This window comes from Lampris incognitus, chromosome 7 (genome assembly GCF_029633865.1).
Source record: "Lampris incognitus isolate fLamInc1 chromosome 7, fLamInc1.hap2, whole genome shotgun sequence".
Classification (NCBI taxonomy): Eukaryota; Metazoa; Chordata; class Actinopteri; order Lampriformes; family Lampridae; genus Lampris; species Lampris incognitus.
Window position 1 is genome coordinate 50,909,757 of NC_079217.1, and position 26,239 is coordinate 50,935,995.

At 43.5% G+C, this 26,239-nt stretch overlaps 1 protein-coding gene and 2 non-coding genes across 3 annotated transcripts in view; all 3 read left to right on the forward strand.

The window, feature by feature from the left end:
• LOC130115388 (cytoplasmic dynein 2 heavy chain 1) overlaps nucleotides 1–26,239 on the forward strand; it is a 360,238-nt gene that overhangs the window by 248,922 nt on the left and 85,077 nt on the right. The window contains exons 84-86 of the mRNA XM_056283019.1: nucleotides 5,785–5,895; nucleotides 9,476–9,545; nucleotides 13,774–13,859. Coding sequence (XP_056138994.1) covers nucleotides 5,785–5,895; nucleotides 9,476–9,545; nucleotides 13,774–13,859 — 267 coding nt within the window. The remainder of the gene's footprint in view (nucleotides 1–5,784; nucleotides 5,896–9,475; nucleotides 9,546–13,773; nucleotides 13,860–26,239) is intronic.
• On the forward strand, nucleotides 8,892–8,970 carry trnat-agu (transfer RNA threonine (anticodon AGU)). Its single transcript has one exon. It is a non-coding gene; the product is annotated as a tRNA-Thr (tRNA).
• On the forward strand, nucleotides 12,398–12,471 carry trnat-agu (transfer RNA threonine (anticodon AGU)). The gene has a single exon. It is a non-coding gene; the product is annotated as a tRNA-Thr (tRNA).

Genomic DNA, 26,239 nt, shown 5'->3' on the forward strand with positions numbered 1-26,239 from the left:
GCTTTTGGTTGCTTGGCTGCAGGCACCCAGATGGGCCAGAGGGGTTGCTGGAGAACGTCGAGTCCCCGAACACTACACCGATCTACACCCACTATCCCTCGGGTAAGGGTGGCCTAATGAATGCCTCACCCCGTGGATGCTCTGGCTGCAATAAAAAATCTAACCTTTTGCGTCTGTAAATTCTGTGGATTAGCACTGTTCCAACAATTTCCAGAAAAAAATGAACAGGCCTCTCTTAAACTAGGAATGTCATCATCATCATCATCATCAGGGTTGAGTATAACCGTCCTCTCTCTGGGTCCCTCTGGATCCTCAGGTGGGCATTGAGGCTGATCCTGGAGTCACAAAATGGGAGGACAGCTGCATGTGACAGCTTTTCACGTGGAGAGGCTGATATGCCTGTAGCCACCACACTGTCCTGGGCAGCGGATGGCCAGAGTCCAATGGCATGGAGAACCGAGACGATTGAAGACCACCCTCTGTTGCAGCCTTCATCTGCCTTCACTGCCGTTGTGACCTGGAGACATCTTCGGCTGGTTCAGCCATTGAGGTCTTTGTTAAATTGCGCTTCGTCTAGAACCTCCACCTTGGGTGACCCTACCAGGAGCCAAGCTCTGGACAGCATAGCTCTTGGGATCATTGGTACATGCAGGCTTCTCCACCATGGCAAGGTGGCAAATTCAGAAAAATAGGAACTAGGAGATGATTGAAAGGTTGATAATAACCCCTGGCTGGCCATGAAGACTGATTCTCAAGATCATGGAGAGTCTGCAACAGTCTGCACAAAATATGGCAGCTAACCAAGGACAGTCAACACCAATATCTTATTGTCTCCATTTTCTTGTAGATTCAACAAACTCGCCACCCAACTGAGCCTTTGACCAGTTGGAGTAGTAATATCAAGCATGATTGATTTTTACAACTGGAATAACTAAGGTGTGCTTAACTACAGCTGTAATTCCTGAAAGTTAGTCATTAATGGGTGATGCCAAGTATTTTTCTCAAATACTTGGGATTTTAAAAGTGTACTAGTGTGTTTAGAGGTAGAAACCAAAAAAGGCAAATTCCTTCTTCGAGTTTCATAATGTTGTACGGCTTGAAGGAGCTGCTCCATTGATGTTAAATTGGAGATAGATCCCCTGGATAATTTTCATTATTCAAGTGTGCTTGAGTCTAGCAACAGGCATGGATGCAAATCCATGACTACTGGGATGGCATCCAGCGCTTTACCTGTGCCCCTGTCCATAGGGTTAGTGGTTGTGTCAGGAAGGGCATGCGACTTAAAATTCTGTCAAATCAGTATGCGGCTTGGTCGAGGCACCATACCGGATCAGTGAAAGCCCGGGTTAACAATGGCCACCATTGGTGCTGTGCCCTCACAGGGTACCGATGGAAACTAAAATCCGCTGTGGCGACCCCTGAGAAACAGGGAGTAAGCCCAAAGATGAAGTGTGCTTAAGTGTTTGGGTTTGTGTGCACAAATGACCGATAGCAGAGCTCTAGCTGAGTCTCCCTCCCTCTCTCGCTCTTTCTCTTTCTTTTCAGAGGTAAGTGAAAATTTAGCAGTTTTGGCCAGCTGTTTTGGAGATGCTGAACTGCAGAGATCACATATTGATATCTCTCCCTCTGTGTAACACAATCATAGTAGAAACAAAAGGCAGAACAAACAAATGAACATCATGTATGGATGAACAGATTTGTGTGTCTGCATGTGTAGTCACTTGTCTCTCTCTCTCCCTTCCTTTCTATTTCTCACCCTTTTCATGTATCTCTCTCTTAACAGGCCTTCGTTTCACTTTTAGAGCCTCAATTTTGTTGTTTGACTGGAATAGAATTTGACAACATACATGTATGCATGCACACAACAAACACACCACACACTCACTCGCACATATGTACACTGAATCACTTTCTCAGTGTTGTCCATCCTCGTCTCATTTGAGACTCTGTGATCATGTGATCATTTGTCCTTCAGTGGACTGAACTGAGCACTAATTGATGCAGAAACACATTGATTATGGTTCCGTGTGTGTGTGTGTGTGTGTGTGTGTGTGTGTGTGTGTGTGTGTGTGTGTGTGTGTGTGTGTGCGTGCGTGCGTGCGTGCGTGCGTGCGTGCGTGCGTGTGTGTATGTGTGTGTGTGGTGACACATGTTTGAGTATTTGAATAAGCACCCAATCAAATGGCACAAACCCCTTAGGCACCAACATGGTATTTTTAACTCTGGGACACGGAGGAGGAGAGGGAGAGACAGGGTGGGGGGCTGTGAGTAAGAGAGTAAAAGAGAGGAATTGAAGAAAATCATTTTCACTTCAGCCAACACACATATTTATTTCATAAAGCGCTCTCTGGGAAATGTGACAATACAATAAAGACCAATAAGCACAGCAAGCAGTGTCCCTTGTCAAGTGGACATGCTGCTGACCCCTCAGCCCCCTCAACCCCCCTGGACCTTTTACTCACTATGTGCAACACATGCAGAAAGAAATACAGCTGACAGTTGTTTACAATCTACAAACCCCCAAAAATCCAGCTGAGAGCTGTTTACTGTCTGTGAATCTATGGCCCTCTGGTTTGTATATGGAAAAAAAAGGACTCTCCAGCCCTTAAATTCCATGTAGTATTTCCCTTCACTTGGTGAATATCCATGACATTTATTTATTGGCTATGTAAAGTGTTGCCTTCATTCTGACTTACTTTGCAGCTATCCAGGAGTATACCTGTGAATATCTTATGCATTATCTATCTTTTCCAGTTCTGTCTTTGTATAGATAGTGGCTGCATGTAAATCTAAACCTATTGTGAATCTCCTTGTTAGGTTGTTGTCAAGAAGAGCTTCTGAGGAGTTATTCTCTTTTGGGACGGCTAGACGTGCAGTAGTTCCCAAGCAGGAAAGAAAGAAAACTCAGTAACAGATTCAGAAATAATACACTTTTGAGGCGTCTGGGTGGCGTAGCGGTCTATTCCATTGCCTACCAACACAGGGATCGCCAGTTCAAATCCCCGTGTTACCTCCGGCTTGGTAGGGCGTCCCTACAGACACAATTGGTCGTGTCTGCGGGCGGGAAGCCAGATGTGGGTTTGTGTCCTGGTCGCTGCACTAGCGCCTCCTCTGGTCAGTTTGGGCGCCTGTTCAGGGGGGAGGGGGAACTGGGGGGAATAGCGTGATCCTCCCACGTCCTGCGTCCCCCGGGCGAAACTCCTCACTGTCAGGTGAAAAGAAGCAGCTGGCGACGCCACATGTATCGGAGGAGGCATGTGGTAGTCTGCAGCCCTCTCCGGATCGGCAGAGGGGTGGAGCAGCGACTGGGACAGCTCGGAAAATATGATAATTGGCCAAGTACAATTAGGGAAAACTCCGAAAAAAAAGATATAATACACTTTTTATGGTATCATTAGTCATAAAGAAATAATCTAAAATAAAAATAATAAAAATAACGTTGGGCCATTGCTGCATGCAGAAGCACATGATGCAACCTCAGGAAATGTCAGAACAGAGTACGGTCGTCCCATGTAGCAGCTGAGTGCCTCAAAGCCCTGAAATATAGACGAGAGGTTTCATACAGACAGCAGGCAGCAGGCAGATGTCGACTACATCACTCATACAGACACAGTGCAGACTGAAGACGATGTCAGTAGAGTTGTTACGGGTGGTGAAGAAGCAGTCTTGAACAAAAGAGGTGTCCTGAGAGAGGGGCAACGGGAATAGGGATGTAGCACAGACTGAGGCCTCACTCCCCCCCACCCCATCATCATACCTTTACTTTTGAAAAGAGGATAAAATGGAGTGAGAGAAAGAGAGAGCAAGTCTATGGCAGTTATAAGTTACAATAACTTGTACAGTAGAGGAACAATACCTTTCCCAAAACCACTAATAGTTAATTTTAGTTGCTTTTTTTTCTTCTTTTTTAAATCTTGGGACGGCTTACTACATTCGGCATCTTACCTAAATCAAAACAATCACCAACAACGTTTGTTTGGTCCCATTGGCAAGCCTTTTATTTCCCATCTGGAGATTCAGAAGCATGCTACATTTGAATAGATGCCAAACCATTTGATATTATTTCTAACAATTCAGTACATGAGTTCAGTGTGTGTGTGTTAGGGGTTTCACAGAATAGTCGATATTCGACTAGTTGACGATTAAAACCACATCTCGACACTGTGCATAGTTGTAGGCCTATCGTTCATCTGTGGTTTTAGCACTGTGCAGTAATAAAGCAGTGGCAATGCATCTAGAGCACATATGCAGCTGGGGGCGCTGTGGTTCCAACATAGATTTCTTTTTTTGGAACAAGAATTTATGGCATTTAGAGAAGGAAAGACTCCCGCTATATCCCTGTGTTTCGGTTTAACCTATGACCATGTTAACTGGTGTCAAGTGACGGCCGCAGTTGAAAACATGAACAGAATGCGTAGTGTCCTCCTAAAAGTCTTTTTTAATTTCACTTTAATCAATTTTAAATACACACTCATCCATGTTTAATATCTACGCTAACCATTTATGTAAGTTAAATTGTGCTCAGCAAGACTCGTTCACCTCTTGTAAGGATTCTTATAATGTGGGGAACAAACCGCTGCTGTGGCAATGCAGCTGTATTTTATTCTGTTATCCTAAACCGGACAGTGACTCATATCCATCATTTCACCTGTAACGTTATAATGTCAAGTTCCTCATTAGATGCTAGCTGCTCTGCTAATCTGTATTTTACCCCACATTAGAAGTAACCGGCGGCACAGTGGCGCAGTGGTTAGCGCAGTTGCCTCACAGCAAGAAGGTCCTGGGTTCGAGCCACGGGGTACTCCAACCTTGGGGGTCGTTCCGGGTTGTCTTCTGTGTGGAGTTTTGTATGTTCTGCCCATGTCTGCGTGGGTTTCCTCCGTGTGCTCTGGTTTCCTCCCACAGTCCAAAGACATGTGGGTCAGGTGAATCGGCCGTACTAAATTGCCCTAGGTATGAGTGTGTGTGTGTGTGTGATGGCCTGGCAGCCTGTCCAGGGTGTCTCCCCACCTGCCCCCCAATGACTGCTGGGATAGGCTCCAGCATCCCCATGACCCTAAGCGGTTCGGATAATGGATGGATGGATGGATTAAAAGTAACCAAGAAATATGAATGCTTCTTCTTGGTGACACCATTTAATTTAGATAAGGTAGGACAAAAAGGACCAGATGAATATATACTGTGTTGAACATTCAATTTAAGACAAATTAAGGCTTTTAGGCCTTTCAACAGGTGCTGTCACCATGACAACCACGGACCCACTCGGCTGAAAGTCACCATAACACGGTCACTAGTTACATCGAAACACCTGCAAAAAAGCAATCACGTTGTTACTGCAATCAAACACTATCTCCAGCTCAGACAGACTTGCTGGGGGTTTAGTCCAATCAGATGGCAGCTAGTTTGTTGACAGCCTCTCAGAGCTATGGGGATTCAAACCGAGATCCCCGTGTTGGTAGGCAATGGAATAGACCGCTACACTATCCGGACACTCCCTCAGGACTTTGCTATTTCATATACTCCTGGTTGGTCACGCCTACATTAGTTAACCCTTCACTGGTTTTATTGTAGACCTGTTTGACAAGAATTGATTGCTGTTATTGGGAAAAAAATAGGATATCCCCCGCGATTAATCGAGTACTTGACCACTTTTTGGGAGTAGTTAATGACTACTAAAATGCAGCAGTCGTAAATGTCCTAGTATGTGTTTGTGTGTTTTGTGTAGTTATGCACATTGTTTGCTGTGAGTAGCTGCTGACATTTGTACCATACGTATCACCGTAGGAGCTGAATGCGCTGCAGCCGAAGGCAGGCTTTCGTCTGTGGCTGACCGCAGAGGTTCACCTAAGATTCCCTTCAATACTGCTGCAGTCCAGCCTCAAGATCACATATGAGGTATGCTCACAAATACTACATTCATGCACGTGTCATCATACTTATGGGTACAGCTGCCTCTTCTTGCTCCAACAATATCTCTTTGTTTTGTTAAGTGTTGATCTTCTATATTCTTCTGCTACATAATGTAAAAAAAATAAAAATGTCTGTTTCATTTAGTAATAGCCACACCACAGATATAGAGTCTCAATCTGTAAGAATATATATACATATATATATATATATATATATATATATATATATATATATATATATATATACACTACCGTTCAAAAGTTTGGGATCACATTGAAATGTCCATATTTTTGAAGGAAAAGCACTGTACTTTTCAATGAAGATAACTTTAAACTAGTCTTAACTTTAAAGAAATACACTCTATACATTGCTAATGTGGTAAATGACTATTCTAGCTGCAAATGTCTGGTTTTTGGTGCAATATCTACATAGGTGTATAGAGGCCCATTTCAAGCAACTATCACTCCAGTGTTCTAATGGTACAATGTGTTTGCTCATTGGCTCAGAAGGCTAATTGATGATTAGAAAACCCTTGTGCAATCGTGTTCACACATCTGAAAACAGTTTAGCTCGTTACAGAAGCTACAAAACTGACCTTCCTTTGAGCAGATTGAGTTTCTGGAGCATCACATTTGTGGGGTCAATTAAACGCTCAAAATGGCCAGAAAAAGAGAACTTTCATCTGAAACTCGACAGTCTATTCTTGTTCTTAGAAATGAAGGCTATTCCATGCGAGAAATTGCTAAGAAATTGAAGATTTCCTACACCGGTGTGTACTACTCCCTTCAGAGGACAGCACAAACAGGCTCTAACCAGAGTAGAAAAAGAAGTGGGAGGCCGCGTTGCACAACTGAGCAAGAAGATAAGTACATTAGAGTCTCTAGTTTGAGAAACAGACGCCTCACAGGTCCCCAACTGGCATCTTCATTAAATAGTACCCGCAAAACACCAGTGTCAACATCTACAGTGAAGAGGCGGCTGCGGGATTCTGGGCTTCAGGGCAGAGTGGCAAAGAAAAAGCCATATCTGAGACTGACCAATAAAAGAAAAAGATTAAGATGGGCAAAAGAACACAGACATTGGACAGAGGAAGACTGGAAAAAAGTGTTGTGGACGGATGAATCCAAGTTTGAGGTGTTTGGATCACAAAGAAGAACGTTTGTGAGACGCAGAACAAATGAAAAGATGCTGGAAGAATGCCTGACGCCATCTGTTAAGCATGGTGGAGGTAATGTGATGGTCTGGGGTTGCTTTGGTGCTGGTAAGGTGGGAGATTTGTACAGGGTAAAAGGGATTCTGAATAAGGAAGGCTATCACTCCATTTTGCAACGCCATGCCATACCCAGTGGACAGCGCTTGATTGCAGCCAATTTCATCCTACAACAGGACAATGACCCTAAACACACCTCCAAATTGTGCAAGAACTATTTAGAGCAGAAGCAGGCAGCTGGTATTCTATCGGTAATGGAGTGGCCAGCGCAGTCACCAGATCTGACCCCATTGAGCTGTTGTGGGAGCAGCTTGACCGTATGGTACGCAAGAAGTGCCCATCCAACCAATCCAACTTGTGGGAGCTGCTTCTGGAAGCGTGGGGTGCAATTTCTCCAGATTACCTCAACAAATTAACAGCTAGAATGCCAAAGGTCTGCAATGCTGTAATTGCTGCAAATGGAGGATTCTTTGACGAAAGCAAAGTTTGATGTAAAAAAAATCTTATTTCAAATACAAATCATTATTTCTAACCTTGTCAATGTCTTGACTCTATTTTCTATTCATTTCACAACATATGGTGGTGAATAAGTGTGACTTTTCATGGAAAACACAAAATTGTTTGGGTGATCCCAAACTTTTGAACGGTAGTGTATATATATATATATATATATATATATATATATATATATATATATATATATATATATATATATATATATAAACTTAGCACAAAAAGTAAGGAAATGTGTGTTTGGTAGATTATTTCTTTGTTGTAACAATGCTTCTTGGCAATAAATCTTATATCGGGCAGCTGACGGTCAGCACCTGGGGTACCAGAAGCTCAAAACAAAAGTCAATAGCAACAGCAAAATAAGCTGTTTGGCATTGGCAGAGAAGATTTGGCAAATTTTTCACGAGCGCAACCCACATACTCAGCTCTGCTGCTCATCCCAAAAATGCCTTTTTCATTACAAATGTGGCACCATTTAAAACGGAAATAAACAGGCTTTCCAACGGTATAAGAGTTATTGCCAAGAAGCCTTGTTACAACAAAGAAATAATCTACCAAACACACATTTCCTTACTTTTTGTGCTAAGTTTATATATTCTTACTTACTGGGGCAAATGTGTTGTATGTTCTGAAGGCATTTTATTTTAAGAAGGGAGGTGTAGTATTCCTGTAAGCTATCATGTTACAGTTGATACGACAGGATATGACATGACGTATGGAAGTACTTGAGGTCAGAGGTGTCATGGGGATGCCTCAATGGAGTTCATTAAAGACAAACAATTTGAGTAAACTGCCTCATTCATTATACCATATCAATGAATATGACATGGTAGTTTGATTTGTTTTTGAGGGATTTTTTTGTATTTCTTTTTCATTAAATCTTTCTGCCTAAACCATAAAGGCAGAACTTAATTACTCAATTCAATTTAGAGTGATAACAAAAAAATAAAGAACCCCAAAAGTAGTGATTGTGTCCTGTGTGGTACCTATTTCCACGGGTTACACAATTCTCATTATTTCTCTGTCTCTCTTGCAACATTATGTGTGTGTGTGTGTGTATATACACACACACACACACACACACACACACACACACACACACACACACACACACATAATTTTGCCAACTTTGTTTATTGGCATCATTTGTCTCCCTTTTAGGATTTTATTGAAAGCATTTTTTTTGGTGTCACAGTGACTGCTCTCTTAATCCAAACTTCCATGTTGAATATCTTTTTAGAATTATAGTGCTTTAGGTGGCGCTTTGGTTTAGTTGGTTAAAGTGCCTGTCTAGTAAACAGGAGATCCTGGGTTCGAATCCCAGCAGTGCGTTTTCATAACCTGTGTGCCATGTCAATTTACACCAAGTCTGTATCTTCTCTAGCTGGCTCCGTTTTGTCTTGAGTTACTTATTTACTGTGTGTTTTGGACATCATCTGGCTTCGACTTCAGAACAATTCAGTACTACTATTAGCGTAATATGCTAGCCTGTAAAGGCTTTTGGTGGAAAATGGCAATCAGTGAAACAAATCTGTTCGTCATCTATCCCACATACATTTTCCAGCTGTTTTCTACTGTTTTTTCTCGTCCATGTTCCTTCCTCTCTCCCCATGATCTTTATATCTTTCTCTAGCTTCAAACCCTTGTTCCCATCTCCTACGTAATTATTTGACTCTCATTCTGCTTTAAACTCTTCTCCATTCTTCTCACAATCTCTACACACTGCCCCCTTCCCTCCCTCCACCTGTCATTACCCCAACATCTCTCTGCTCCCCTTCTTTCTCTTTTAATCTGCACTCCTTCTCTCTCTTACCAATCGTTTTTTCCTCACTCCCTCTCCAGGATCCACCAGGCCTGAAGAAGAACCTATTAAGAACTTACGAGTCCTGGACTCCAGAGCAGATTAGTAAAGGTATAGTCTATTCTTCTTTTTTTTCATTCTATTTTAGACTTGTCAAGTTTAGTCTAGTTTAGTTGATATGTGCTACATGATTGATCTATTAGTATTCTCTCTCCCTACTATGTAGCAGTCATATTTTTTGGCAACATGGATGAATTCTGGAGATGGTAATTTGAATATCTGACTGGTAGACACCCACACCAAACTGTGAATGAAAATGTTACACCAATAAAATGTATTATTATTGTTGTTATTATTACTTGATTTTTTTCTGTAATATTGTCTTGTTTCCATTTTGAACATTGTGATTGTAATGGTGTATTAGCATGGTTATGAGAAGTGGCTAATGTACTCCCCCTGAGTATCTAGACCTTTCTCTTACTTTTATTTAACCCTTGTGTGGTGTTCATGTTTTTGTTGTCCTTCTTAGGTTCACACACAATACATTGGTTCTTTTTGCTACTGGCTGCAACCTAGAGTGATGAAAACACATAGATCAGAAATTTTACTAATCTCTCTCTCTCTGTCTCTCGCTCTCTTTCTCGCACATATGTAGTTACAGTAGGTCAACAACATCACTCACACTCAGGGTGAAAACTTAACTTTTTAGTCCATCGGCAAAATGGCTAGTGAATGTTCAAATTTTACCAGCCACTCAATAGATTACCATTGGCTTTTTAAGCTGGCAAGTGAAGCACATCGACCAGTCACTTGCATATTTTACCAGCACTTGGCTGGTGGTTGGTGCTAATTTTGTGCCATGCTTACACTTACTTCAAGTACTGCAGTTGTTGGTTCTGTTGCTTGTTTTGGTGGATGGAGTATCAGCATCCTTCTCACAATGACTGCAGAAGCTGGGGTCCTTGGTATGTTGTCTCCTCTGAATTTGAGCCAAGCTCCTCGAGAAAGAGCCGTATCCTTGAGCTTCCCTCTGTTCCAATCTGAGTTCAGCGCCATCCAGATGACAAAAGCATTGTATGCCGAGATGTCCAAGATTTTGAAGAATATCACAAGTGGCCAGCGTAGGGTTCTTCTTTTGCAGCTGTAGCCAGTCACCAGCTTGTCTAAATTGTCCACCCCTCCTTTTTTGACATTGTAATCCATTATGATTTCTGGTTTTTGATGCTCCTGGTTACAGATTCTCCCATTCCTATGTAGCGTACTCATGAGTACCACATTTTTGCCCTTCTTTGGCACGTAGGACACCAGGGATGTGTCTGCTGTGAACACAAACTTAGATTAATTGATGGGCCTGTTCTAAGTAATCAGCAGCTGAGGTGGGAGCTCTGGCTTGGTTTTTCATAGTATTTCTACCATCGTCAGCTTCATCTTGAGGAGCTCTTGTCCCAGCTTGTGTGATGTAAAAAAAATTATCGCATGTGATGTTGTGGTCACAGAGTCCCTGTGTCATGTCCAGGATAACCTGCATCCCTTAGTTCTTTTCAAGGGCTCCTCCATCTTGCTTCCCCATGTACACTTGCAAGTTCCATGCATTTCATGAAGCAGCATCACAGGCAGCCCAGATCTTGATTCCATATCTTACAGGTTTAGACAGGAGCAGACAGAGTGAGTGAATTGTAACAATGTCGAAACCTTGTGTGTGTGTGTGTGTGTGTGTGTGTGTGTGTGTGTGTGTGTGTGTGTGTGTGTGTGTGTGTGTGTGTGGGGGGGGTTTCACACACTGAAGAGGGTAAAGTGTGCGGAAGATGCGGGAGCAAACAGGTTCTCAGTGCTTGAAAAGTGCAAACACACACACACACACACAAACATTCACAGGAAGCCCAGGTAGGAGTAAGACTCTACACATTTTTAGTGTGGTGCCCATTAGGGTGTAATCCCATCTCCAACCACAATGTGGGTAGCAATGGAAGAGTAGTGCTGTTCGCCTGGTCACCACGGAAAGACTGTGTCTGTCCTTCGATTTTCTCGACAACCACTCATTCAAACAACGTCAGACTTGACGCTACACTTTCTTGGGCCCTCAGCAATACACTGGCCAAGTGTGAAGTGGCTCGGATTAACGACTGTCGAAAAAACTGAAGGACATACAGACAGGCAGACAGACATACAAGACATTCCTTTAATTTTAGTTAGATGTGACAGATTCCCTCTGCAAATGGCAAGACCATCCTCCCTTGAAGAGGAGGCCAAGACAGGAACGCCCACCCTGATGAAGAGGAGGAGATGGCCATGGCAGGACAACCCTCCCCTGTTGAAGAGGAGGAGGAGGCGGGCGCCCCAATAGCCGAACTGTTACGGCACATGCCACATAACCACAATGCCCCTGGTTCAATTCCAGCCAGTGATCTTTGTTGGATGCTGTACCCATCTCTCTCTCCCCTTGTTTCCTGTCTGCCACTTAGCTATCCCCTATCCAATAAAGGCAAACATATCAAACAAGAATCTTTAAAAAAGATTATTTAAAAATATTATCCCCTGTTGAAGAGGAGGATGAGGCCAAGGGAGGAACAGAGCATAAGGTCAAGCACAAGCCCGGCCATCTCATGCACTACTTTGGGAGGTTGATGAGGATTTTTTGCTGCTGATGTTCCCACATTAACAAGGATCTGTCTTGAAAGACTCCTTCTCTCCTCAACCCTGCTACCCAATGGCCAACAACTTCCTTACATAACAAGCATGAAACCGTCCAGACCCACTGCATACCTGTACTGTACGTGCAGGTGTAGCAAGGCAGTGTTCAATGAGAAAGGGGGCAACAGCAGACATCCGTCTATCTGTCTCTCTCTCTATCTCTCATCCTTTTAGGCTTTTATTGAAAGTAATTTTTTGGCATCGTAGTCACTTTGCTCCCTTAATCCAAACTTCCATGTTGAATACCTTTTTAGAATTACACTGCATCAGGTGGCGCTGTGGCTTAGTTGGTTAAAGCGCCTGTCTAGTAAACAGGAGATCCTGGGTTCGAATCCCAGCAGTGCCTTTTCATAACCTAAGTACCATGTGAATTTACAGCAAGTCTGTCTTCTCTCACCCACTCTGTTTTGTCTTGAGTTATTTATGTACTGTGTGTTTTGGACATACATCTGGTCTCAGGTCGTCCATGAGTGAGTGACTGATATTTGCCACACTCGGCATGGCAGCAGTTGCACGCATGCAGTGGGAAAAACAAAATCATCCGTGTGTCATTTTTTCATTGTTTTATTATCAGTCATTTATCATATTAAAATGGATGGAATCTGTCTGTCTGTGTGTCTGTCTGTCCTTCGATTTTCTCGACAACGGTTCATCTGATTGACTTCACACTTGGTGGGCGTATTACCGAGGACCCAAAGAAGTGCTGTGTCGAGTGTAAAGTTATTTGGATGAACCATTCTATAATTAGCTTGCTATATGTTTGTGCCAAACATACAGACGCGATAATGTCATGGGTATACATACCCCAACTCAACCATCCCCACACTCAGATTACACATTTTGAATGGGCACTACACCCGTTTTATTTAATGTAACAGTTTCCTTCTGCAAATGCTTCATATCTATAACCTGTTTCTACTCCTCCCACAACAATCAATATTTGAAATCTAATTGATGGCACAAAACACGTGGCAATCATACATTGACCAGTGCGTAGTCCACACATACATGGGTATTTTTGAAAAAAGGGTTTTTCCTCCTTCGTTCTTAAAAAAATCCTGTCCACACAAGCACTATTTAAAAGAAAATCTCCGTCCAAATGCAAAAACACAATGGAAGCACTGTCAAGAGCATGCCAAACCAAGAGGCAGCAATAGGACCCTGAAACCATATCGTCCAATTAGAAGCCTGAAAAAAAAAAGCCAAAACCTCAGCTTTCCCTGTCTACACGACAACACTGAAAACTGAGTTTCTGAACATCTTTGCCCTGGAAGGAGTTGTCCAAAAGGTCTGTTTTCAGTGAGCTAAACCGCAGTTTTTTTATGGACGAAAGGCCAAAATGCATATAAAAAGCTACATTTTCAAAAATACCGATGTACGTGTGGACTAGGTCCAAGATTTTGATTTTTCCCTGTGCTTGCAAATTGCAACACATACATCATGAAAGACGTACAATGAGATTGTATGGAGAATATAAATGTATTTACAGTGGTTGTGTTACACTGCTTAGGAGTCTTGAGGCTTTGATACGGGAAACTATTGAGCCTCTGGTCAAATGGTGATTGATTATGCTGGTTGTGATGCTGGTTGTTTGGGACTGTTATTCTGGCCCTGTGTGATATTGATGCTGTCTGTGTCTGTGTTCAAGGTGGTGTCCTGGCAAGAGCCCAGTCTCTGTTCTGTCTGGCCTGGTTCCATGCTGTCTGCCAGGAAAGACGAAACTACATACCACAGGTACGCAACGACATACACATACATTGGCCCTATGGTGTAAAACTACTTGTTCATTATTCGGAGTGATTGTACCATTATCTACACCTGGTCCTAACAGGCAAGCTAACCAGCTGCCTTGACTTGTTGTCACAGGTAAAATATTGTGTGCTGTTGTGCAGATAGTAGAAGCCTATCAAAGATACTTGCATCCCTTGCCTTACACACACTGTCCTGTCTTGTTCTGCACCATCTACCAGGAGAGATGCAAGCCAAAACACAACCACGTGCACCCGCACAAACTGAAACGATACACGTCCACATTGATAATAACGAATCACAGATAAATAATGATCGACAATTCAAAATTCTGTACTTTATCGCCAAGTATATAAAGTTTATCAGAAATATTTCAGTGCAGGTGATGGCATCACAAAACACATTTACAAACAAACTCACGTAAATTGTACTTGAAAAATGTATTTTATATTTATGCTTATACAGACGGTGCAATTCAGCTATTTAGAAAGGAGTAAATCCTATAGATTTGTGTATTTGTGTGTTCTCACTGACAGTATAGACACCTGTAGAGGACATAAACTATGAACACACACATCTACATTCTCACACACAGTACATACAGAAAGACAAACACACACATTTGTGTCACACACACACACAGATCAAGAATAAATACAATATCCCCAAGGCAACGGTGGCCCAGTGATGATTACTGTTGCCTCACAGCAAGAAGGCCCTGGATTCGAGCCACAGGCCGGCCCAAGTCCTTTCTGTGTGGAGTTTGCATGACCTTCCCGTGTCTGCTTGGGTTTCCTCCGGGTGCTCTGGTTTTCTCCCACCATCAAAGACACATGCATGTTAGGGTTAATGCCCCTGACCAAGGCAATGGAAAGAAGAACTGGAGTTGGTCCCCGGGCGCCGCAGCTGCTCCTATACAATAGGATGGGTTAAATGCAGAAGACAAATTCATTGTAACCTGTACAATGACAAAGTAAAGTGGCTTTCTTTCTTTTCCTTTAAAAAGAGAAGGGGAGAAAGTGACATACTGGCCACCAACAACACACTTGGGGTCTTCATGTTGTATAAAAACTTAATGTATAAAAGTGTGCATAAAAGTGTGTGCACAACACAAAAAAACTATCGGTCAAAATTAATCAGATTTGTAAAAACCTTGCGCATGCCAAGTCCTGTGCAATTTCCCTCTATAAATCCCTAACTCAACTTAAAACTCTGTGCACATGCATGAGCATCCTGTGCCATACCATTACCGCCCAGAAAAATCTGTTGAAACACTCTGTTTAATATTCAGATGCAGATTAATAGTCTATGTTGTATACATATTCTACATATGTTATATGTAGAATATTAAACAAAAAGGAAATATGATGAGTGGCAAAATGTCACAAAAGTGGTACATACAGCCAGCTCTGAGCCCTGCACTGTTAATAAGTTAAAGAAATGGTCAGACATGAAAATGGAAGTGTAGCTCCACTGGTGGATAGGAGACACCAGTTGCTTTTATAATGGGAAAAAACTGTTATCAGTGCTAATGGTGAGTCAGTGATTATTTTTTTGTAAACCACCCACCAAATCCTCCTCGCCACACTCACTGAGCTTGGTATCTCAGGATCTGCCCTCTGCTGGTTCATGTCCTACCTGTTGGGAAGATCTTTTAGGGTATCTTGGAGTGGAGAAGTGTCTAAACCGCATAGCTTATCCACAGGGGTATCTCAAGGGTCAGTGCTCCGTCCCCTTCTCTTCTCAATATACACCACCTCACTTGGTTTCTCATACCATTGCTATGCTGACGATACCCAGCTCTTCTTATCATTCCCGCCAGATGACCTCACAGTCTCGTATGGCACGGATATTGTCATGCCTTGCTGATATCTCTGCATGGATGAAAGAATGCCACCTTCAGCTTAACCTATCTAAGACTGAGCTCCTTGTATCCCAGCCAATCCATCCTTACAACAACAGATCGATATCCAGCTCGGATCAACCCAAATCATGCCCACAAAGTCTGCCGGAAACCTGTGTGCACGTGTCCTTGATTGCTTGGTCGTGCCGATTTGCCCTGTACAACATCAGGAAAATTAGACCCTACCTGTAGAGCATGCAGTACAACTCCTGTTACAGGCTCTTGTAATATTATGCCTTGATTACTGCAGCTCCTTACTAGCAGGTCTCCCTGCATGCACTTTCAAACCTCTGCAAATGATCCAGAACATGGTGGCGCATCTGGTCTTCAACCAACCCAAAACACCACATTTCATTCCGCTGTTCATATCCCTCCTCTGGTTCCCAGTTGCAGTCCGCATCAAATTCAAAACCTTGGTGCTCACTTACAGAACAGCAACTAAAATGGCTCCCGCCTACCTGAACTCTCTCATTCAGGTCTACACTCAGTCCTGCTCATTACGCTCTGCCAATGAAAGGTGCCAGGCACTTCCACCACAATGGGGCCCTAAGTCACTAGCCAGACTCTTCTCTTCTGTAGTTCCCCGGTGGTAGACGAATTACCAACCTCTATTTGATCCACTGAGTCCCTCTCCATCTTTAAGAAAAAGCTAAAGACCCACATCTTTCTCAATCACCTCCACAACTGATGGAGAAAAAAAAGCTTCTATGCACGCTATGCATTGCCTTTATACACTGCCTGTTGACACCTATGTCCTATCAGACCTGAACCTAGTGTTCTGGCACTTGCATTGTCGCCTCCTTGTTTGTGTTGTATTTACTCTCAGATGTGTGTCGCTTTGGATAAAAACGTCTGCTAAATGAAATTGTAACAACCTTCAAAATGCTTCTAATTCTCACGCCAAGTTTACTTTTCATTCATCCTACATGTGCACAAGAGATTGCATACGCAAAACTGCATATGCAGCATTTATACACGAAACCCCTGGTCAGTAAGGATATAAGTGCACTTGCTATTTGCAGTGTGCTTCAAGCAGACTGTATGTGTTTGTGTTTGTTTACTCTGTAAAGGTAAACCTGTGTCTGCATCAAAACACTGCACTTGGCTCCCAGTCCCATGATCATTGCGGAGGGCAACAGAAACAAACATACATACATACATACAAGTACACATACAGTACTAGTTTACAGTACTGGGGTAGTGTAAACCGCTATGCTTATACATATCTGGCATACTTCCGTTGTGTCACAGGTTCTGCATGCCCTCGTCATCACATCAGGTCTTACCAGCAAATGATTAATGTTAGATCATGGCATTTAAAGGGTTGTATTACTAACAGGGATACACACGGAAAGTATATTGTTTCCGAAATAACTGAGTATCTGCTACCACTACCTACTACTACTACTACTACTACTACTTTTGGCTGCTCCCGTTAGCGGTCGCCACAGCGGATCATCCGTTTCCATTTTTTCATGTCCTCTACATCTTCCTCTGTCACACCAGCCACCTGCATGTCCTCTCTCACCACATCCATAAACCTCCTCTTTGGCCTTCCTCTTTTCCTCTTCTCTGGCAGCTCCATATTCAGCATCCTTCTCCCAATATACCCAGCATCTTTCCTCCTCACATGTCCAAGCCATCTCAATCTTGCCTCTCTTGCTTTGTCTCCAAACCATCCAACCTGAGCTGTCCCTCTAATATACTCGTTCATAATCCTGTCCTTCTTTGTGACTCCCAATGAAAATCTTAGCTTCTTCAACTCTGCCACCTCCAGCATCGCCTCCTGGCTTTTTGTCAGTGCCACTGTCTCCAAACCATATAACATAACTGGTCTCACAACCATCTTGTAAACCTTCCCTTTAACTCTTGCTGGTACCCTTCTGTCGCTCCTGACATTCTTCTCCACCCGCTCCACCCTGCCTGCACTCTCTTCACCTCTCTCCTGCACGCCCCATTACTTTATTTATTTATTTATTTATTTGTTTGTTTATTTACTTTACTATTTTATTAATCCCCGTGGGACAATTCTTTCTCTGCATTTAACCCATCCTAGCTGTGTAGCTAGGAGCAGTGGTTAGCTGCCTTGTAGCGCCCGGGAGTCTAAATTCCCCAGGAAGTTTAGGCGGGGAGTCTAAACTGCCCAGGCAGTCCCCAAGTATTTAAACTTGTCCTCTACAACAACACAACAGTCCCCAAGTGTTTAAACTTGGGGATTAAATACTTGGGGTCAACAGTCTAAACTTTAGACTGTTGACCCCAAGTATTTAAACTCATACACCTTCGTCACCTCTACTCCTTGCATCCTCACCATTCCACTGTCCTCCCTCTCATTCACGCATATGTATTCTGTCTTCCTCCTACTGACTTTCATTCCTCTTCTCTCCAGTACATACTTCCAGTCTCTCCTCGACCTGCACCCTACTCTCGCTACAAATGACAATGTCATCCGCAAACATCATATTCCACATCATTCCCCACAGTGGTGGGGAATGAATGCTTCATGTTCTTATTCACTAAAACTATATATAAGTTGGAAATCACAACTGGGACCCTCACAACAGCAACAAATACAACAGCAACAACAAAACATTTAAATGCAAAAGAAGAAAAGAGGGGCATGCCTGTGCTCACCAAGTCTGCTTTTTCCATGGATATTTTTTGCTGCTCTTGACCGATTCAATCAGTCTTTTGTCCTTTTGTGCAGCCGGAGAAAAGTCTTTACCTGATAAGTCACAGTTCACAGATATTTGAAGTTCCATTTTGATCAGCTCTTTGCTGCATCTGTTTCTTGAGTCTGACCATTTAATGGTCATCAGAGAGAAATTCCTCTCTACAAAGGCATTTGAGCCTGGCATACTGCGGACAAATGAGACAATCCTGAACATGTTGATCAGGTTGGCTTTCTCTTTGTTTTGGAAAACTGCCACCCACTTCTCATTAGTGGATTTTGTGGTCTGGCTTTCTGTATTTCCTTCCTGCTTGCACAAAACTCTTCATAGAGTTGGTCCATACTGACTGTCTCTGTCATTTTGACGGCAGCCACCACCTGCTCCAGGTCAGTGAAAGAGAGCTCCTCATGTAGGCCGATCGGTTTCGGTTTCATCATTACATTTTCTGATAAGAAATCAAACCACTTGTCAATGTATGCAATGACAGAGTCATAGAACTTCAGAAAGTCCTTTTGCTGCTTCGGTCTTTGTGCCGACACTTGTTTGTCCATCAGTTGCTTGGTCTGGTATCCAAAAAGCTGTCCTGTTTCCACTGAAGCATCTTCACTTTGAATTTTCCCACCTCCTCGTAAACATCTGTGATGCAGAGTGTTGTTTCCTCCAGCTTTCTAACGAGTGTGTCTAAACACACCCCACGTTGTGGAAAAAGCACAGACAAATCTCAGGAGCTCCAGTTTTTTCTTCGTCCTCAAAAATCCTCTTCAGTGCTACAGGACAGGTCTCCCCAAGGGACCTGAAGCATGAGGTGAGAGCTGGCCAGCTCTGCAGGAGACGATCAACAGCTGGATGAAGAGACAGCCATCGCGTGCAAACATGACCCAGAATTCCACACCACTCAATGTCAACAAAGGCAAGAAATGCACACGGTTCCTCTCTTCTGGAAGCAAATACTGAGAAGTGGCTGTTGATCTTCAAAACGTGTGACTCAATATCCACTGACAGCTGATCACAGGCGTGCTTGCAGGTGTTATGAGCTATGTGAGCCGGGATATTAGCGTTCAGAATGTGACTGTTGGCACTGCTCAATAACTGGTAAACGGAGTGGTGTTTTCCAAAGTTGACGTTGGCATTATCTGCTGCATAGGCTGTGATATGTTTAATATCCAACACTAGCTTGGTCTAGTCAGAAAGGCACGTACTGATGAAGCCTCTTGGATGAGAGGCGAAACGTCTTCACGGATATATACCAAGTCCAGTTGCACTTGATTCAATTCCTTTGGTTAATATCCAGTTCATACTTTTCCAGACAGTCCACCAGAGCTTGATGTATACCATTTGCAGTTTCATCACTGTCTTCATAAAAGTCAAGTCACTTGCACTGCACTCCTTCAGACACAGAAATATATCTCACGCACACTGGAAACATTTTTCTATTTCCCTTGTTTGAGGCATCGGTGGCAACTGAGTAAAACACAGGCTCACCTTCAGTCAGGGACAGATCATCCAGAATATCACAGTCTTTGGTCCTAAAACATTCATTGCGGTCATCTCAGCTTTCATTCTTCCCAAGTGCATCTTCTTCACAACATTTGAGTCATGAAACAGCACACCGTTGAGCTTAACAAGACAGTTGGTGCTGCTGTAGCTGAGTCCATGTTTAACGGTATGATACACGTACAAGGCTTCACTTGCCGAAATTTGGTCCTTTTCCACAGTAGATGCCACAAAGAATGCACCGATATTGCTTGCACCTTTAGCTAGTGTCGCCTTCTTGTGCATTTCTGTGGAAGCGTGCTGAGTCAGGTCATTCTGACCTGCATGGCCAACTGAAAATTCCCTGCGACATCAAGTACAGAAGGCTTTCGTTGAGTCACCGCTGACGGGCTTAACCCACGTCTTTTTTTTTTACTTCCCATTGCTTATTGTAGCTGCACAGGCTTTTCTTTTTTGCAGGTTTATCCATATTTGCAGGTTAATCCATATTCCCATATGCCAAACCGACTGAACAGCACCAGAAATTGCCAGAACTTCTTCTGTTTTTGAAGGAATTGGCACATTTACTGTACATGTACAACTGAGACGCATGAGGGGGGCTGTGATTGGATGATGACAGGTGATCATTCTCACCCGTTGTGATTTGCACTGCTGCTACTGCTGTTGTATCAGATTTGATACAACTGTAAGAGTGAACTCTAGTGGTTAGAGTAGAGTAGCAGTCAATAAACGGGACAAGGGAGGGCACATGGGACAAATCAATGTGGCCCAATATAAGGGATATCCCGGCTAATACAGGACAGTTGGCAATCCTGACGCCCAGAGACATCCCGTACACAGCAAAATAAGAAAATAAAGGCAGAGGACAGGATCTTTGCAGATACAGACACCGCCACACACACCGAGTGGGTCATAAGTGAGGACTGAGAGGGATTATTTAGAGACTATGAATTGATTTTTAGGAAAATTTTACTCGTGCTACCTTTAACTTAGCATGGCAGCAGCTTCTGAGATATATGACCATCAGGAAGCACTGCATCCAAATTTTGGCAGAGCTCTTTGATGTTTTCTCCCCTTTTTCTCCGCAATTGTACCTGGCCAATTACCCCACTCTTCTGAGCCGTCCTGGTCACTGCTCCACCCCCTCTGCCGATCAGGGGAGGGCTGCAGACTACCACATGCCTCCTACGATTACACATGGAGTCGCCAGCCGCTTCTTTTCACCTGACAGTGAGGAGTTTCGTCAGGGGGATGTAGCGCGCGGGAAGATCACGCTATTCCCCCCAGTTCCCCCTCCCCCGAAACAGGCGCCCCGACCGATCAGAGGAGGCGCTAGTGCAGCGACCAGGACACGTACTCACATCCGACTTCCCACCCACAAACATGGGCAATTATGTCTGTAGGGACACCCGATTAAGGCAACAGAATAGACCGCCACACCACCCAGACACCCCAGAGCTTTGTCTTTTACTGACTTTTTGCATTACAAACAGAAACACTTAGATCATTGGGGTGAGATATACACTACCGTTCAAAAGTTTGGGGTCACATTGAAATGTCCATATTTTTGAAGGAAAAGCACTGTACCTTTCAATGAAGATAACTTTAAACTAGTCTTAACTTTAAAGAAATACACTCTATACATTGCTAATGTGGTAAATGACTATTCTAGCTGCAAATGTCTGGTTTTTGGTGCAATATCTACATAGGTGTATAGAGGCCCATTTCAAGCAACTATCACTCCAGTGTTCTAATGGTACAATGTGTTTGCTCATTGGCTCAGAAGGCTAACTGATGATTAGAAAACCCTTGTGCAATCATGTTCACACATCTGAAAACAGTTTAGCTCGTTACAGAAGCTACAAAACTGACCTTCCTTTGAGCAGATTGAGTTTCTGGAGCATCACATTTGTGGGGTCAATTAAACGCTCAAAATGGCCAGAAAAAGAGAACTTTCATCTGAAACTCGACAGTCTATTCTTGTTCTTAGAAATGAAGGCTATTCCATGCGAGAAATTGCTAAGAAATTGAAGATTTCCTACACCGGTGTGTACTACTCCCTTCAGAGGACAGCACAAACAGGCTCTAACCAGAGTAGAAAAAGAAGTGGGAGGCCGCGTTGCACAACTGAGCAAGAAGATAAGTACATTAGAGTCTCTAGTTTGAGAAACAGACGCCTCACAGGTCCCCAACTGGCATCTTCATTAAATAGTACCCGCAAAACACCAGTGTCAACATCTACAGTGAAGAGGCGGCTGCGGGATTCTGGGCTTCAGGGCAGAGTGGCAAAGAAAAAGCCATATCTGAGACTGACCAATAAAAGAAAAAGATTAAGATGGGCAAAAGAACACAGACATTGGACAGAGGAAGACTGGAAAAAAGTGTTGTGGACGGATGAATCCAAGTTTGAGGTGTTTGGATCACAAAGAAGAACGTTTGTGAGACGCAGAACAAATGAAAAGATGCTGGAAGAATGCCTGACGCCATCTGTTAAGCATGGTGGAGGTAATGTGATGGTCTGGGGTTGCTTTGGTGCTGGTAAGGTGGGAGATTTGTACAGGGTAAAAGGGATTCTGAATAAGGAAGGCTATCACTCCATTTTGCAACGCCATGCCATACCCAGTGGACAGCGCTTGATTGGAGCCAATTTCATCCTACAACAGGACAATGACCCTAAACACACCTCCAAATTGTGCAAGAACTATTTAGAGCAGAAGCAGGCAGCTGGTATTCTATCGGTAATGGAGTGGCCAGCGCAGTCACCAGATCTGAACCCCATTGAGCTGTTGTGGGAGCAGCTTGACCGTATGGTACGCAAGAAGTGCCCATCCAACCAATCCAACTTGTGGGAGCTGCTTCTGGAAGCGTGGGCTGCAATTTCTCCAGATTACCTCAACAAATTAACAGCTAGAATGCCAAAGGTCTGCAATGCTGTAATTGCTGCAAATGGAGGATTCTTTGACGAAAGCAAAGTTTGATGTAAAAAAAATCTTATTTCAAACACAAATCATTATTTCTAACCTTGTCAATGTCTTGACTCTATTTTCTATTCATTTCACAACATATGGTGGTGAATAAGTGTGACTTTTCATGGAAAACACAAAATTGTTTGGGTGACCCCAAACTTTTGAACGGTAGTGTAGGTTCCCCTCTAACAACCAGCATAAAAACAAAAACAAAAAACAAAAACAAACTGACAGCCTCCCAGTACTCCCAGTATATAAACGTTCTAACATCAACCATTGCAAATACACAAAGGGGTGGTGTCTACAACAAAGGCTGCAATTAATATATGCATTACATATAATAGCTCGGACATCCGGAGGGAGCTCGGAGTAGAGCCACTGCTCCTTCATGTCGAAAGGAGCCAGTTGAGGTGGTTCGGGCATCTGGTTAGGATGCCTCTTGGGTGCCTTCCGGGCATGTCCAACTGGGAGGAGACTCCGAGATAGATCCAGAACTCGCTGGAGGGTCTACCTGTGCAATCTGGCCTGGGAACGCCTTGGGATCCCCCAGGAGGAGCTGCACGGCATTGCTGGGGAGAAGGACATCTGGAGTGCCCTACTTAGCTTGCCGCCACCGTGACCCGGGGAAGCGGCTGATGATGAGATGAGTTGAGATGATGTATAGTAGCTAATCTTTACCTTTACAGTTCTACTGTACCACAGCTAAAACAATCAAACACTAAACCAAACATAACCCAACTCCCATCCAACCTCTCCCCTCTCCTCAGTCCACTTGGTTTGCCCCAACGAGGCAGACTGCACACACCAGGCAGCAAACCACACAGGTGTGCCTCCATGACAGTGTTGATCCCAGGAAATAACCTCGGAGAGAGAAAACAAAATAGAAAAAAATGTGCCAAACAAAAAACATCACCTGAAAGTAAATCCAACTAATGCATCAGTCCACTAACTAGGATACATATTTAGCAGATTAACACATTAAATAGAACCACTAAATAAATGACTGAAATTAATAGTTGCTGTCTGAGTTCATGTATGTGTTTGGGAATGTGTGTAGGAAATGTGAACCTGTTTAGTGAGGGGATGCCTGCAGCTCCCTCACAGTTCTCATGACCTACTCACTTTACATGATATCCCCCCCCCCTTTTCTCCTCAATTGTACCTGGACAATTACCCCACTCGTCTGAGCCATCCCAGCTGTTGTTCCACCCCCTCTGCCGTTCCGGGGAGGACTGCAGACTACCGCATGCCTACTCCGATACATGTGGAGTCACCAGCCACTTCTTTTCACCTGACAGTGAGGAGTTTCACCAGGGGGACGTAACGCGTGGAAAGATCACGCTATTCACTCCTGACACTCTTCTCCACACACTCCACCCTGCCTGCACTCTCTTCTTCACCTCTCTTCTGCACTCCCCGTTACTTTGGACAGTTGACCCCAAGTATTTAAACTCATACGCCTTCCTCACCTCTACTCCTTGCATCCTCACCTGTCCTGCACTGCCCTCCCTCTCATTCATGCATAGGTATTCCACAATGTCACACTCCACAGGCCACAGGATAAAACCACCAGTTGTCGTCCCCAGCGCTATATCCCCCCCCGTCTCTGTCTGTCTGTCTGTCTGTCTGTCTGTCTGTCTGTCTGTCTGTCTGTCTCTCCTAGTCTGTGTTTCTATTACAACTTAATGATGTTTCTCAACCCAGAACACGATCTTCCCTCTCATTACTGAACTGCTCAGAGCTCCTGTCTTCAACTGCAGCTCTCTTCATCTAGTGTCCTAATCCATCTTCCTCTCTCCCCTCCATCTCTCCAGCTCTCTTCATCTAGTGTCCTGCTCCGTCTTCCTTCCTCCCCTCTGTCTCTCCAGCTTTCTTCACCTAGTGTCCTGCTCCGTCTTCCTTCCTCCCCTCTGTCTCTCAAGCTCTCTTCACCTAGTGTCCTGCTCTGTCTTCCTTCCTCCCCTCCGTCTCTCCAGCTCACCACTCTTCTGGAGTATGCAAGTTATCTGGAAAAAGAGAGCTGTGGTGACTAAGAGAAGAAACAGAAATCTAGAAGTAAAGTAGAAAGGGAGGGAATTGAGTATTCGGGAGGAAAGGAGCGATGAAGATGACTTTAATAATGAAAGACTGTCCTGCAAGCTCACTGAAACATGATGGGTACACAATGTGTACACGCATCTTTATTAAATTAACACAGGGTTCATTCATATAGATATGTATGTATGTATGTATGTGATTGTGCATGCGCATGTCTGTGTGTATGTGTGTGTGTGTGTGTGTGTGTGTGTGTGTGTGTGTGTGTGATCAAACATGTACTGTTAAGAAGATAAAAGTCTTACTTTCATCAGTGCTGTGTATTTCCTGAAATTGATGGTCATTAGGCGTATATCTATCTATCTATCTATATATCTGTCTATCTATCTATCTATCTATCTATCTATCTATCTATCTATCTATCTATCTATCTATCTGTCTGTCTGTCTGTCTGTCTGTCTGTCTGTCTGTCTGTCTATCTATCTATCTATGTATATGTATGTATGTGTGTGTGTGTGTATATATAGTATATATATATACACACACACACACACACACACACACACACAGTAGCACTCACACATTGTCATTATCATTAAAGACACAGACTAACACACAGTCAGCGAGTACACTTGTACATGTACAATCACTGTGTGTGCACATGAAGCCATGTGTGTTCAAGATCCACACACAAGCTAGAATGCCTTCAGGCGGCTCACACATACTGATACACATGTTTATGCACTTTAAGCAAATATAATTGACTTGTTTGAACACATGCAGTGAATACAAACACAGTCATTGACTACGCCAGCTCCTGCCAGCCAGCAGCGTGCCTCCCACCCTAAACCTTTCTGCCCACACAATCCATGCACACAATCCATGCACACGCTCTAATTGTGGAGTGGACAGTAATGGGACATCCAGCAGATTCACACACACACACACACACACACACACACACTCTGACGTATACACAAAAATAAATGGTTATATTTCTATATTTGACTGTTATATATTTCTGTTAGTATGTTTACATTGAAACACATATTAACAGAAGTACACGAAGACCTGTGGAAGGGGTGGGATTTAATCCTAGCAGTAACTGGCTACGTAACATCTTGTCCTGAGTAAGTGATATAAATACAGTTGAAAGGCGTCCGGGTAGCGTGGCGGTCTATTCCATTGCCTACCAAACCTGGGGATCGCCGGTTCGAATCCCCGTGGTACCTCCGGCTTGGTCAGGCGTCCCTACAGACACAATTGGCCGTGTCTGCGGGTGGGAAGCCGGATGTG